At 41.2% G+C, this 16,629-nt stretch overlaps 1 protein-coding gene across 1 annotated transcript in view; it reads left to right on the top strand.

The window, feature by feature from the left end:
• prdm5 (PR domain containing 5) overlaps positions 1-16,629 on the top strand; it is a 56,141-nt gene that overhangs the window by 24,467 nt on the left and 15,045 nt on the right. Inside the window, exons 13-14 of the mRNA XM_033621090.2 lie at positions 761-854; positions 13,702-13,787. Coding sequence (XP_033476981.1) covers positions 761-854; positions 13,702-13,787 — 180 coding nt within the window. The remainder of the gene's footprint in view (positions 1-760; positions 855-13,701; positions 13,788-16,629) is intronic.

The following is a 16,629-nucleotide window of genomic DNA, read 5'->3' on the forward strand; positions in this document are numbered from 1 at the left end:
TTCTCGGGAATTTATAACAGGGCCAGCAGGAGGAATTCAGGGCGCACTTTTCAACAAGGAGAGAGTGAAGGAGTTAGGAGTGAGGGGGGAAGGGGTGGAGGGAAAGGTAGAGGAGGTAGTACACGCTTTCCACATGCTCCTCTTCCCTGTTTGCATGTGCAGCCCGTATGAGCCCACAGAGCTCGACACTGTGGACTGCTGGAAGGTGAAAGGAGAGGAAGAAGAGGGAGGAGGAGGATGAGAAGATGAATGCATACGTGCACCCTGGCCTTTGGTCCCCCGGGCCTTGGACCCTGGCAAATCTGCATCGTCTGTGTTCTTTGATCCTGCCTTCAGGGCAGCTCAGTGGATCCACTGTCATGTGAACATGTGCATCTCCATTCACTGAGTTGACCACGACTTAGTGGTGCGCTACAGAAGAAAACTACATTTTGTTAATTCTTTACCCAATCAGACAGTGCTGCTAAAATAAATGCTTTAAAGTGGGCATTTAAAGTGGAACCTAGATCCTGGAGCTGCTTTCACCAAACAAAAAAATACCAAAATCTGATTATGTTTGAATGAATGGTTTTAAGATGCAGTATGATAAAGTTTAATATTCCACTTTTGATAATGTTTTCATGAATATCTGATTCCTATAATGTTCTGACGTTGAATTCCAGCTATCACAGAAGATCACATTTTACTTTGTAATGTAGGAAGGATGTGAGGATGAATGTTACAAATGTTTTTCTTAACATCAACCACATGTCTCTGGCAGACACACACAGGGGAGAAGGAGAAGATCTGCCCGTACTGCGGACAAAAGTTTGCCAGCAACGGCACGCTAAGGGTCCACATCCGCAGCCATACAGGTCAGTGGCTCTCCACGGTTTAATGCTTTGTTAAAGGATTACTTTACCCACAAAATGACCATCTGTGTATCAATTACTGACCTCGTGTTAGGCTGGGGTTATGAAGCAAACTGTTTTCTTGCATGTCTCCACGGTGAGCAAAGAATCCATCCAAAGTGGAGAAAAGTCTTGATGAATTGAAATCAAAGGGGTTCGCATTTAACAACAGCAAAACAATATCAGTACATCTGTTAGCAAACTCTCACACAGCTCATGCAGTATAATTTAAGTCTTATTCATCCAGTCGTATGCTCAGTACTTTCCAAACACATGCATTTTCGCTGAAACATAAAACGAAAAACAAAATGATAAATGTAGCTTGGTAGGAAGCTGACGTCCCCAAAGCTCCAACTGGTTGCCTGTTTCTCCAGCAGGCTAAACCTTTCTGAATCTGAACATACTGAAGATGTGCATTAGAGGCCATTAGAGGTCTGGAACCAGGCAACTAAACACCAACACCTTGTCTTGAATGTCATTCTTGTATTATGCCCCTCTCTAACCACCTTCACACCATGCTCACTGCACAGGTCACAACAACATACCAAGGCACATTTTAATATTCAAAATTCCAACATGATGCCACACTGCTTGTTCCAGTCTTTGCACTGCCACAAAAATAGAGCCCTGGATGTTCATTAAACTGCCTTAAACTGGAAAGCTACACATTCCTGTGCGTCTCCTTACCAACAGACTGGTGCAGAGACCTGGCACGGCCACACACACACTTCTTGGCCTCTAAACTCCGTCACTCACTCTTTCTTTCTGTCTGTCTCACTGCCTGCTCGCTGCCTGGCTGTCTCCTTCTTTTCCTCACTCTTACTGAACTTCATCTCTTTTTCTCTCTCATGTTGTCTTCTCATTGTCCTGTTGTTTTTCTTGGAATTTACTCTGTTTGCTCTCTAGTTTCAGACTTGGTGACTGGAAAGCACTGAAGCTCAATTGATTTCTCAAAACTGGCTATGTCCTATGAAAACATACTGGGGTGTTAATCACTAGTTTTATCATGTTTCAATATTATATTGATTTTTATCTGATATCACAAAGTCTGCCACGATACAATTCACAGGCCTGTGATTAATATAAGATGATATTGTATGTCCATCCACGCAGTCAGTTACAGAAAAAGGCGGCCACCCCTTTCTTTTTTGCTAATGGCCATTTAAAAAAAACCACATAAATAATTAAGCAGTTATCTGCAGTACTTTTACTTTAATTTGACTTCTCTAACACACATAAAACATGGCTTAAAAACAAGAAAATTTAACATAGAAGTATAAAATTTGGCACAATAATAACTGTCAAAATTTATAGATCCATTATTAGCTTAAGCACTTAGCAGTGGATAGCGGACCTTTCCTCTACTCTTAGCTTAACAAAGTGAATTTCAGTTGGCATGCATGTTTTTTCAGCCAAACATAAACATAGGAGCTAATATTGCTGCAGTGAGAGCAACAAGTTAGCAGAATAAATTGCTTGGCTATGCTTGTCAGATTTCCTGAGTATTTTATCCTGCAAAGGCATGATTTGCACAAAGTGGCAACCTCCAGGGCTGAAAAATGAGGCAACACGGAAGTGCAAAAAAATTCAGTAGTCCACAACTCAAGCCTCATGCCCAAATACCCAGTGATGGCAGCCGAAATCTGTCCAGCTGATTGGGCCTGATTTTGAGGCATCATTTAGGCCAAGTCTCAGCCGAGTCAGGCAACCGGATGTGGCCCGACTTATTTCTTCTGGCATGCTGAGTTTGGGCCAATTCTGGGCCAGGTCTTTTTTGAGAACAGCTCAGTGATGGCAGTGTCGGCAGCCAGAGTCAGGCCAGCTGTTTTGGCCCAATTCTGGGGCGCCATTTATGCTGAGTCTCAGCCGAGTCAGGCAACCGGATGCGCCCCGGCTGATTTCATCTGGCATGCCAAGTTCAGGCCAATTCTGGGCCAAGTCATTTTGGCTACCTGGTCACTTATGGCTCCAAAAAAACAACATAGGGATAGGTTCATAGGGAAATGTTACAATAGCTACGTCCATTATTTTTACAGTCTATGGTTAGCACATGGCATGTGCTTTGGCTGTTGACCCATCTTTTCTCCAGAATCCATATTTGCCATTTTCTGCCTGCTTTTTAAGATTTTTTTTTTTTGGCATTTTTTTCTGCTTAACTGACACACGGATAGACAAAGATATGAAAGGGGAGAGGGGGGGAGACCTGCAGCACAGAGCTCTGGCCCACTGCAGTAAGGACCCAGCCAAATTGTATGCGCTGTACTTGGTGAACGACCAGGTGCCCCTGCCTGGTCAGGCTGTTCTCATAAACTATTTTCTTACTACAAGTAATGCACCCAAATTCGCAAATATCCCACATAATAATGAGCCAGTAATTTGCGCGTAAACCACTTATTTTGGAAGGCTTAAATCATATGGCCAATGCACTGAAGGAAGTTAACAAGAAAGCGGTGACGAGCAGTCCACGTAGCAGGCAGGTTGGGGTGAAGGGTTTCAACACAACACAGGATGTTCGGAACCGTGTGAACTTTGAGTGATTTTAAGGAACATCCTCACCATGTTTCTTTTGCACAAACCCAACCTCTGTAACTTTACGTTAATAACCTAACTTTACATTAAGGACCTAACATTCAAGGGGATCTAATTCATAGCATGTCATGCAAACCACTGTATAAAGATGAGTTGGCCTGGCACTATTGGATGATGATATGGATCGATGTTTTCACTTTGTATCAACGATTGATGGTCATTGAATCAGTGCATCAGTCTATACTGATGAATCGTTGCACCCCTAAAACATACCAATCGTCCTCACATGTCTTGTGATCTTCTGATCTATTGAATCCAGGGAGATTCATGTCATCATGACCAGCCCACACAGAGCCCCTAATTAGCAAATCAATTACCTCATATAGTCAGTGTTTAAATATATGAAGCTTCATTCACTCCATGTCTTGTACTGACTCCCTACAACACATCATATTATAAATGTTTCAACTTAAATCATGTATGGAGCCTCTCTAGACCTTCCCATCAAGCACTGACGAGATTAGTGTGTCAAAATGTGTGTGTATGTTTGAGTGGTGGCAGGACGGTGGTCCTACCACACTTTGTCAACAGCTTCCTTTGTATCTGTGTGTGTGTGAGCTGTGCATGTGTGTGTTTACGTACATGTGCATGTGTGAAGGACAAACCAACAGAAAGAGAGAATGTATTCCAGTGTGGGCCGCGGCCCAGTCTGATTGTATTTATATAGAATAAACAAAAGGGAGGAATGCTGGGGGAGGGGTGGGAGCCGAGGGGACACCTCAAAGAAAGAAAGGAGTAAAGAGAGAAAAGACCACTCCAAGAAAGCATCCAGCCGGATGACCCTTGACCCTGACTGGCTGTAAATCTGTCCCCTCATTCTATAGACTGGGATTTTTTTTGTTTGTTGCTTTTTTGTGTGAGAGGAAAAAATAAGCTTTGGTGAAAAGTGTGAGTCGTTCCCTGAGCGACAATCAAACAAGACTCATCTTGTTCTCAAACAGTGGAGAGTAATTTCGTGGGCACACACGGCTCTCTATGGAGATTGTGTGATAAATGTTTAAATCATAAAACGAGCCTGTTAATGGAAGTAAAACTTTAAAGACGGCTAGTTTTTTCTGTCAGTGATCTCTTAAAGAAGGCCACCAGCTGAGGTGAAGACCTTTAAATCGACAGCTTCTCTGGATGGCAAAAAGGAAAGCTCGATCTTGTTTGTCTTCCTGCTTCACAGGAACAAGTCAGCATTGATTATTTACCTGCTAAACACAGAGGACTTTGTACGGATTCCTTGGAGATTTCCTCTCCCTATCATTTTACCATCAAACACTAAAGCGCATTGTCGGAGAAATGGGTAAAGTGAGAAATAGATTAAAGAGAAATCCTAAAACATCAACTTGAGAGTGTTAAGTAGCTGGCGAGGCATGTACTGTATATTTGGCTTGGATTTTGTTTCAATTTAATTTGGTTAGAACATCGTGTTGAGCTCAAACAAATTAGTTGTAGTGCCACAGAGGCAGGCGTCTTCTCAGAGAGCTGCCTTTATGAGATCACCGACAACCCATAAAATGTGAGCTGTCAAAAAACTTGGACCAGGATGCTGAAGACTTTGTGGAACTCAGTAGTCATGATGGATGTTTCTATCATCTTCTAAATGATTCTTCTTGGCCCTGTTGTGTGTCGTTCTCCACATCACAGCTCAGTGAGAGTAGATTTTCCCACCATATGTGCCATGATGTGGTAAATAACCATAGTGGGGTCATGAAATTTATTTGTGCCAAAGGAAAAACGTTGACAGAACCCAGAACCCCAGTGTCATACTGACATCATAGGACATGTCATGTGTGGGCACAGCAATCAGTGTAAACCCATGAGCTGTGTTACGACAAATTGGCGTGGCATTTTAACCCTTAGAAATGCTGATTTTGTGTTTATGTTGTGTTATGAATAAAGCTTCAGTGTTAAGAGTTTTTCCACATGCTCAGACAGACCGAGGTCTCCAGTGTGGTTGCACATGTTCAGTAGTCAAAAAGAGAACACTTGGATGGTTTTAACATCATCGTCACAACCAACAAATAAAACATTTTTCTACTTTAAGTTTCACAAGCACAAGAACAAAACAAAAAGTAACCACGAGTACAATGTGTCAATTCCACACAGCTGTCTGAGATGATTATATTAAAGCCGCCATGTGTCAATACACTCAGAGGAAACGGACATGAGTGGGTTGAAAGCAACACAAAGGCCGCACCAATTTTCACTGGGATTGTCTGATTTTTCTATGAGCAAAAACTTATGCCATCATAATTATTTGAAGATGCTATAATTATGAAAAATGTGCTCATATGGTGGCCTTAAAGGGCCACTCCAGAACATTAGTTTTGCACTTCCTGACATCATCAGTTATGTTTTCAGACTTTAAAAAGCTCCCACGGGAACCAAAGCAGAAATGATACAACTTGTAGATTAAAAATGTGCACCCTCGATGTACCGATCAGAGAAAGAGCAACAAATCCAAATTCTCACTGATCAATGTATTCTCATACAACGGTTAATATAGTATCTTTTAAAAAAAACTGTATAGTTATGCTGCCACTTGCTCATAGAACATCTGATGATGGGGTGCACATTCAAACACACAGGATCCAGGGACCTGTTACAACATTTTATTGCAGATAGGGTGGTTGAACAGTTCAGTGGTGGTTGTCCGATGATTGTCTTCTATAATAAAGAATATTTAAAGAAAATGTTACTGCTTTACATAATGCTACAAATAATGATAATGAAAATAATATTAGTAAATTAGATATCATTCAACTTATGTCATTAATGCATCTGTTACGGTATTACTCTTTTACTCCTTTTAACAACCGTTTATACTTAATATCAGTCCTTCTAAAATGCACATACAACGGTTCGTACGATACCTAACAAGTTAGCACCCTATGAATGATGTTATTTTTCATAAAGGCGTGTACCAAACATAAAGGTGCGTCCTACCTCATAGGTTAGACTTAGGCAAGTAAAGTTATTGACATTTGGTTTAAGAAAAGAAACATGGAGATGTCGTACCTTGAAAGAACTCAAAGTTCGGTAGATTTCACACGGTTTCGAACACCACTCTCTTGGGGGAAGTCCTGTTTTTGTTTGACCCACCCACCAACCCAACCTGCCTTCTCACGTTGACTTTTGGTCTCAGAAGTACTTCCTTTTTTGCACTGGTCATGTGATTACAGCCTTCCCAATTACGTGGATTGTACATGAATTACTGTCTCACGATTAGGTGGGTCATATATATATAATTGTGGTGCATTACTTTTCGTAGGCATTTGTGCGAAAAGTGCAGAGGAAAAGTCCACTAGCTGCTAGGCTAATTTATACAATGTAAAATGCCATAGGCTTGTGCTAAAAACGTTAGCATGTTGTATTTGTGTAGAAAATGTGTCCAGATACAAACAAGTGTTTGTCTGTGAATCCTGCGAGTTATAGTGAAGCTGATTTGTGTACTTGTGTTTGAAATTGTCTCTGTTAAGCCATGTTTAATGTGTTTTGAATCAGCTAAACTTTACAGCACTTCACAGAAACCTCCGCCAACAACTAGTGTTTTGGAGCTGTAACTGCAGAGTGACATAGACACACAACCGCACATGTATAGATGCTCACAACGGTGTTGGCTATGTGCATAGGCTACACCATAAGCTCTGCATAAAACTGATGCACAAGTCCTGCTAAGTAGGAGAATTTTCTCAACACATAAAGGAACACTCTTCTTTAGTTTATCACAAATATTTCAAATCAACACATCTGGAGACACATGGTTTTCACTGGACAGGAAGGGGATGAAAAACTGTACTATGAAAAGTAATGTGATGTAATGTAGTGAACTAAAAAGTACAATATTTGCCTCTGTGATTTAGTGGAGTAAGAAGAAGAATAAAGTAGCATAAAATATAAATACTTGAGTAAATGTACTTAGATATATTCCACCGATGGGGAATCATAATTGTCTCACACTATTTTCTGCTATTATCAGATTAAATAAAATGAATAATAAATATATAGGCCACAAACAGTGTCTGGTTTTCCTCAGAGACTTAGAGGAAGGAGTGGTCGGTCTGACTTTTGGACTACAGATGACAAGTAAAGTAGATCTGCTTCACTGAACTAAAGCTTGTGTTCCAGTCGTGTACAACCCTGAAAAATGTATACATGAGTAAATAATTGCCACCCATTTTTCAATCATTTCTATAATTATACATGCCAGAAAACTGTCATTAAAAACATTTTATTTCAGTTTTGTTTTACATTGAACTGTTGTACCAGAGATTACTCTGAGGCACAAAGTAAGGAGAAACACACTGCTCTTTGTGTAAATATGAGTTTCTCACTGAGACCACAAATGATATTAAAAACAATATACAGTCAGTATTTTTTTCCTTTTCAGTAATGGAAAAGAAACGGGAAAATAAAACACATGAAGCAACTTGTTCTTGGAAAATACGTCTTAATTTTATAAACACGCACGAGCTATCCCACTGGCACCGGACAAAGGATCCTAATTGTCTCGATCATGGTGTCATTTGTTATGGTGATTATACACAGCCATATTTTTGATGTTTTAAAAAGCTACACATTGCAGCTTTAAGCGGTCTCACGACAGAACAACTGCCCTCAAATGGACATCTGGTAAAACTCTGGAATCACTGAACCTATTTACGTACAGATGATTTTGTTTGTCTTGACTGTGGTCATGGTTACAATCGTGTAAAGTAAAATCACCGCGTACTGGATTATTTTCTGTCCCTGTGATGAATAGTGCCTCGCTATCGCAGCTTGATCTCTTTTTTTAGGTGCCGCGTGGATGCTTAATTTGGAGATGCGTGTCAGGAGTTTGGATCTGCTGCATGTGCGGCGAGGCGAGTCTGTGTGATGCCTTCACATGGGCAAGTTTAAGGGAATTGTTTGAGGAAGTGGAGAAATCTACCGAGACCCTGGCTATAATGGAAAGGTCAAGTGTAAAAGTTGTTGCGCGTTCCTACGGCTCATCAAAGGCGATCTCTTATCATCTCCAACACACTGATATCACATTACCTCCGTGGCCCCTGTCGGCATGTGACACAGGGCAGAGGGAAGGACAGTGGAGGGCCACTGTCTGACTGAACCGGAGGAAGCCGGGAATTAATTTCTGACGGACAGCACTAATGTCTTTCAGACCGGAGCCCCGAAGCTACAAAGCGCTCTCCATAACACGAACGCCGTGCGGCAAGCAAAATGACAAAGACGGCCATCTGCTAACCAGACACACGGCCGTACGCGCACATATACAACACACAAGGGGTGCCAAACGGATCGATTAGCAGACAAGGAGTGTGAGGGCCACAGCAGGGGCCGGGGGAGACACCCAGGGTCAAAGAGATGGTGTCCTGTTTCAGCACATGCTAAATCAGTTACCATCTCCACACACATAAAGCCCTGGCTCAGTGCTGCAGCCACCCCTCATAATCCCCAAACAATCTGGCTCAATCTGGAGAATAAGTGGAGGGTTTCTAGTTACAGTAACACTCGGCAGAACAGACTCTAAACCTCTCACACGAATAACAGAGAGCAATGTTGCAAGAATGTTACTACTTAGGTTTCTGAGTAGCGTTTGTTTATTTCTTGTTTCGCTAAAGGATTGAGTTGCTCTTGTTTTCATTAGGAGCAGGTTGATCCAGTGGAAAAGCCATGACTGCTGGATAAAAGTAGCTTGGATGTCATCTATTAGCGACGTATTTATGAATGACCTCTTTAGGAATACCATCATTTTCTCTGTTTGCATTTTCCAGATGAGGCACACATGTCCAGAACCTGAGAGTGTATAGGTTAAGTAGGTGAATTGGTGTGCACTTATTGCGAGGCTCCGTGTTAGCGGGGTGTGGTCATCTGTGCCGTGTATTAACTGACAATAGCCAGCTCCTGGGAGGGATGTGATCCAAGCCGCAGAAGTATACTGGCACACTGTGCTCCGGTGCTATTAGCGCACTAATGCCTTCCCCAGGACTCCCCAAGGCTAACGCTGGGCCTTAACCTGATACCACACATGCTACATAAGACATAGGATTTGCTCTCCTCTTTCTCAAAACACATCTGGGATTCAGATTTTCCTGTTTGTCAACAAAAGGCCTCCTAGAGGCTGAAATTGCACAGACGGGGATTTGGGACAGAATGCTGCCGAGCTGCCCCTCTGCACATGTCTCAGTATGTGTAATCAGTCCACATATGTCACGTTAACCCTTTCCACACCAACGTGAGGTTACACGTTTTATTACTTTGTGTCACAGCGCTCCTCCTTGTGCTCCTCTGAAGCCCTCTTGTGGGGGGTTTATGCTGGGTTTAGAGCCCGACTGGTATGTCTGCTACGTGACAGCTGTCGTAGCTTCTCTGTTTAAAGACAAAGGATTTGTGGGATGTGAATAATTAAGATGACAATCCAACATCGGAATTATAAACATTTGTAGTCAAGGTAGTGGTCAGACAGACCCTACATGTGGATACATGAGCTAAAATTGTCAGTCTCATTTATTTAGGACAAAAATAGCAGCAATATTCAAAGGAAATTATTCAAATGTAAAATATCAAATGATATGAAAGTCCCCCTCCACTTACAAATGTGTTTTATGTTTATGTCCCCTAAATCCCCCTGACCTTGACTATATTGACTGCAAAGTTTGTCACTGGAGGAGGTGTTTAACATTCCTCTTCTCAAGGAGGCGATGTCTGTGTGCTTAACTTAAAACTGAAATATCAAACATACGCCAAGTAAGCTAGATTGGGTACATAACAAATTTGAATGCCAATCTCTGTCTAAAGCCCTATTTCCATGAAAATACTATTACCAGTCGATCTCATGACATATTGGAATGAATCCCCCCATGTCCGTCTTTCATGCGGCGCATTCTCACAAGATAAGCAAAATCTGTATTTTACCCACATTTACTGACATTATTCCCTGGATATGATGCACACAGTCATTTGTAACTCCACTTATATGTAGGTTTAACAAACAGAACCGATTCTGCCACACACTGTCACATATCATCCATCTCATCATCTTTCGAGATTTCACTCCTCTGATGGATGCGAGCTAACTCCTTCTGCAAACAGGTCTCCATGCTGTGTAGTGAGATGAACCTCCTGCACCCAAAACGCTGTCAAAACTTCCATTTATAATTGCCAATGCAGCCTCTGTAACTCTTGACGAGAAAAGAGGGACTACAGTTAGACTACAAGCTAGAAAGCTAACAAACAACATAAATAAAAAATAAAAGATGCCAAAGACGCTTACCATTCCAATACGGAACAGATGTCTCAACTGAGTCTAGGTCTGACTCAATCCCCCAGGAACAGTGTCAGGCTTTAGAGACAATTTTAGCTAATTTTAAAGTGGCCAAATGTGTAATTACAGCTTCTGGGTCTGTCACACAATGTCATGGGACCATAAAGACTTTTCCATAGACTGATCATGTGAAAGAGACGTCATTAAATCAATGGATATTTTTTTTTTGAGCACAACCTCTGCAAAATGACTCATTTCATTATCAGGATTTGATCCCTTCAGTCTGAAAACACAAAGAGCACCACCATTATATTGATTTTCTCCCCATTCAGCTCAGCAGAGGGCTAAACCACAGGTTAGCTGCTCAGGTGGCGTGAGTTAGCCCCTCGGCTACACTCAGCTGAGATAAGGCCCTGTGTCCACATAGCATTTTTCTTCAGCAGAAAAGCCATGGCAGAGTGCTGGGAAGTGCTTGATCCCAGAGCTTCATGAAAAAATGCTCCCAGCACATTTTTTTAATGATGTACTCGCAGTACACAGTCAACATCAAGCTTTTACATACTCCGCAAGAACAGAGAAATTTGTTCTCTCTCACAGGGCTGCAAGAAAAGAATGACATCATTTTTTTTCTTGCAGCCCTGGTTTGGGAGTTCTTGCAGCTTGTTCTCGACACATCATCTGGGAACTTTTTTCTTGTGTGGTGTCTGAGAACTATTGTGTGATTGGTCAGAAATTTGAAGTAGGCGTGTGACGTATGCGGCAGGGGGAGGGGCCTATGAGGACTTCCCAGAAGTTCTGCACTCGAGTTTCTCGTTAAGTATGAAATGTCCTGGCCAGAAAGAACTTTGTTCTTGTTCCCGCCACCTCGACAAAAAGAACAAATTTTGCAACATCTAATGTCCACTAGCCGATCTATCTAAAGGGTAGCGGTGATGTCATCGGCGGCTTTCTAAAAAGTTTAGAGATTTTCAAATTAAAGCGCTCAGAGCAAAGATGAAGCACTCTGAAAAAAGATGCCAGGTGTGGCGGTTTTTCTCTAGGCAGCTTCATGCGGCCACATACGCTCTCCGCTCATTTTTAAAATTTCGTCCCATTGAGATCAACAATCTCTTTTATAAGGGAGACCTGGCCAAGACAGCATCACACAAAAAAACACAGCCAAACAACCACACAATAAAAAACATAAAAGAAATACAGTAACAGGTAGAAATGTTAGAGCACCTCGGCACAGTGACAAGACCCAACCGACTCATTCATCCTTGTACTTATGACAGCTTTAAATTTTTTGGGAACAATTCAGAAAAGACGCTGGCACTGAGAAAAAAATAAAATGCTATATCAACACAAGCCTGAAGTCTGTAGTGCGCTTGCTCTATGGGCGCCACAATGCTGAAGATCCAGGAAATGTAATACCATAGAAAATTGAGCTTCTTTGGCTTCATGTGCCACTGAGCACAGTTCATAGGAATGAACAGGAGCCCACCTCTAAGGCTGTATCCAGGTCTCTTTATACATCCATGGTCTGACTGAGGCTCAGACATTTATGTCAGAATCTCTCCAGTGTTTCCTCTGACACTGACACCAGCCATCTTGATGCACACTGCTGTTTCAACGGTCAACCTAGGGCAAGCAGCACTAGAGACAGTGTAAAGCAAAACTTAACGTCAAAATTTCTCAATGAAGATCTATGATGTGGGGAAATAATGCTAAACAAATATTAGTATTAGTGTAAGCACTTTAACACACTTTAAAACGTGTCTGGAGGGAAACTTCAAACATTTACTGTGTAACTCGATCAGTCCGTCCGTACCAACTGACAGGACTGGAGGAGAAACATTCCTTCAGCACAGTTGTGTTTATAGCAGTGAGAGATAATATTACTCCTCTCATATACTCCCCAGATGGATTTTCTGATTTAATAAGCATCTTTGCATTTTGAATCCCAAGGAAACACAGCTAATTAACCTTATTCCTTAAAGGGGCAAAACATCTCCCCCATCAATAAAATGACTTGCTTGCCTGTTCAACAATTAGTCACTGAAGAGAGATTACGTTACTATGAAGCAGATAAGAAATTAGACTGTTGTAAGGAATGAACGTAAATGTGTAGCTGTAGATATCTGTTTCATTAAACTGTACACTTGCAGGCATATATATATATATATATATATATATATATATATATATATATATATATATATATATAAATTCAGGACAGCGTAAATTCTTATATCATGAGGAAGGGGGCTTAAGAAAATATAAGTTTGATTCCTGGCTCTTTTTTCTGAGCACAGGAGGTGTATTTAGTTTGCACTGGCTCCCTGATCTATGATATAAATTAAACAATTATTGAACCCAGAATTTTTACTGTATTTTCCTGTCTGAGACTTTAATTTCGGTGCGGTTCTATAGGTTACCTCATATCCCTTCTATAGATTAGTAATCAGCTCTGGTGCTCCTATCTGGCCTTTGGATCAGCTCGTGGTAAACAGATCCATGTGTCAGTGGACTGTTTGACTGACAGCCTGTCACTTTCTCTTTGTCATCATCGCCTTGTGCTCAGATAGGATCAGTAGGAGTTTGGCCGGACTGCTTTTGATCCAACTGGGATAAGCCACATTGCCTCTGATGTGCTCCTAAACTGTTGGCCAGTTGCAGCTCCAATAGCGAGCCATGAAGTGTAGCCAATGTAAGCTTTTGCTCTGCAGTGGAAAGTCGGTGTACATCAGAAGTGAAAGGCTCGGAGTGAAAGATATCTGGTCTACCAGCAGCCAGGTCAAATCTGTGTTAGAGCAGGGCAGGGCAGGACAGAGGCGGCAACACACACACCTAAACCATCTGTGAGGCAAGACATCGCAGCGTTCAACATGGCAGGATACATAATTTATTCTGGTTTTAAACCTGTATGGTACAGTATCAGTTTCATGTGTGAATGATGATGTCTCATGCACACTAATGGTTTTTGTTCCCCAGGTGAGCGTCCATACCAGTGCCCCTACTGTGACAAAGCGTTCAGCAAGAACGATGGCCTGAAGATGCACATCCGCACACACACTCGTGTAAGTTCCCCCGTCTGTGCTCCTGTTGTAAAGGACTTTTATATTTAGGTATTTTTGTCTGTGTATGAATTATTTTGTATTCTCCATTGCTTCTTGGTTCACACACTAATTCATTCTTTATTTGACAGTATATTGTGTTAAGTACAATTTTATTTGTGACTCTTGGCCCTAGTTTGCATGTACATGGGTAATTTAGGTGATGATGTTTAGAGACTCTTGTGAAGCCAACAAGACAATTGCTGACACAAATCAACTACAGAATACACCTTGAAAACAGTCAAATCCACGTAATTTAATAATACTAGTCCTTACCCATTGGTAGCTTTGTCACCTTCTACCTATGCTAATCCTCAATGCCTATGTGCAGTTTCACATAGATTGACCACGTCAGTGAGTAGAAAAACGTGGGACTGACAGAATGACACACTGACAGTGATTATGTACAGCATACCATACCATGACTTAGTCATACCAAACATTAGAAAACACCAACATTGGTCCACAGGGGGAGCCACAGCGATTGGTCGCATTTTAGCCATTTTGAAGCATTTTTCTGTTGTTATAGCGCCACCCAGTTGCCTATTAGAGTTAAATTTCTCCAGTCACCTTGAGGCGTCCTGTTCTACATATCTACCAAGTTTAGTAAAAATCCATATGGCGGTTAGGCCTAGATAAGAAATGAGCTCTCTAGCGCCCCCATTTTGTTTGATGGGGTCAATAATGGAGGGGTCCCCTCAGATTATGTGTGGTCATATGCCTACAAAGTTGCGTGGTGATGGGTGAAACCCTTGAGATGTTATACACCTTTATGTGATGAGCCACGATTTTATAGAAAATCAGTTTTAGTAAGTTTTCCAACTTTTGCCAAGAGGGAACTTTAGATATTGGTCCCTAGATTATGTTCACCCAGTTTCATGCAGATCGCTCAAACTTCCTAGGAAAAGATCGATTTTAAGTGTTTTTCAAAAAATTCAAAATGGAAACGGAAAATCTATATAAGAGGAAGTTATGGATTCTTTTTTTTTTTTTAAATTATCTTTTTATTACGTTTAAAGTCAACATATACAGAGTGATTATACTTTGTACACTTTTTTTAACAATTGAAACAGTACAAATTGGACAAACAGAAAAGAAAGTAAAAGAATTAAAAATAGAGGTAAAGTAAAATAAATTAAAAAAAAAATAAATTTAAAAAAAAGGGGGGCGTGTAGCATAGAAAAAAAAACATGGGGGTTACATTACAAATGATGTTCCATTATAACCTGAAGTCTGATCTATGTGGGCTAATGAAATCAATCCATCCTTTCCAGCATTTGTCAAATTGATCCATCTTGAGTCTTAGAGCGAATGTTAATTTTTCCATGATGTAAATTTCATGCATCACATTGAACCAGTCTACTAGTGTGGGTGCCCTTTGATTTAGCCATTTTTTTGTGATCGCTTTTTTACTGGCGACCAGCATTATGTTGAACATACATAATTTTGAGAAACCTAAAAGTTGGTGTGGCTTTTTACCCAAATACATAACTTGAAAACAAAAATCAGTGTCACATCTTAATACATTTTTCATACTGTCTCTAATTTCAATCCAATATTGATGAATCACAGTGCATTCCCAAAACACATGAAAGTGATTTGCTCTGTCTGTCCCACAGCCTCTCCAGCATGTTGTCTGCCTCCCCCCAGGGTGCTTGAATGCAGGTGTTAAAAAATATCTGACCCTGTTTTTCCAATTAAACTCTCTCCATGACAAAGAGTTAGTTGATTTCCATTGCATGTCACTTAAATTTTCCCAATCCTCTAGTGATAGAGTGATTTTCCCATCTTTCTTTTATGTAAGATGTATTGGTCCCACCTAATTCCTGAAGGCCTTTATATAACTTGGAAACAGTCCCTGCACCTAGGTCTGCTCTGTATGCAGCAGTAAAGATTCTTAACACCCCTGCTCCAGATGTAGATTTTCCCAGATCATCTTTGTTAATTATTCTTTTTGTATGGTGCCTTAACTGCAAATATCTAAAGAGGTCCTGGTTGATTATTCCATATTGATCCTTCAAGGTTTGAAAACTTTTAAGAGAGGTTTTTTCAAAGAGGTCCAAATAAATATTGATCCCTCGCTGCTGCCACAACTTAAAGGTTGCATCCAGTCTGTTTGGAGTGAAGCCTGGGTAAGTTATGGGTTCTTGAGGCAAATTTGTTCCTCATGAGGAGAGGCATCTCTGTGCAAAGTTTCATGTCTCTACGACATACGGGGCATGAAGTATATGCCCATTCAAAGTTTGCAATTTCAATCGGTTGCTATAGCGCCCCCCTTTGGCCAATTGATGTAATATTGCTTCATTCGCATCCTCCCATGACGCTCTACCACTGTGCCAAATTTCACATGGATTGACCAAGTCAGTGAGTAGAAAAACGTGGAACACACACACAGACATTTTGTCATATAGTAAGATAGGACAAGCATACCAGACAATAAAATCCCAGGCTCTCTCCTCTGCTGGCTAAGCACCTCCTCCTCATCCCAGGTGCACCTCGTTGAGCAGTGCACCTCGTTAGGCAATGCAGCACACCTGTGCAGACCTACAGGAGAGCGAACAGGGACAACAGCAAAGGGAACACATACAGCCATAACATGTAGACAGGAGGTGTTGGCTTGTGGTGTCAGAGTGTGCGCTGTTATCTCCTTCCAGAGGCGTCTCAAATGAGACAACTTTTGCTGCAATGGCAAACATGGCCAAAAACAGTGCTGGCTCTAACCTTGCTAACAGGGCTTTTCACATGTTGTCACTTAAATGTTCAGTTACTCATCCACTATATTGAGGAAGAGAGGCGTTGGAAGCTG

Source organism: Epinephelus lanceolatus, chromosome 6, assembly GCF_041903045.1.
Source record: "Epinephelus lanceolatus isolate andai-2023 chromosome 6, ASM4190304v1, whole genome shotgun sequence".
Taxonomy (NCBI): Eukaryota; Metazoa; Chordata; class Actinopteri; order Perciformes; family Serranidae; genus Epinephelus; species Epinephelus lanceolatus.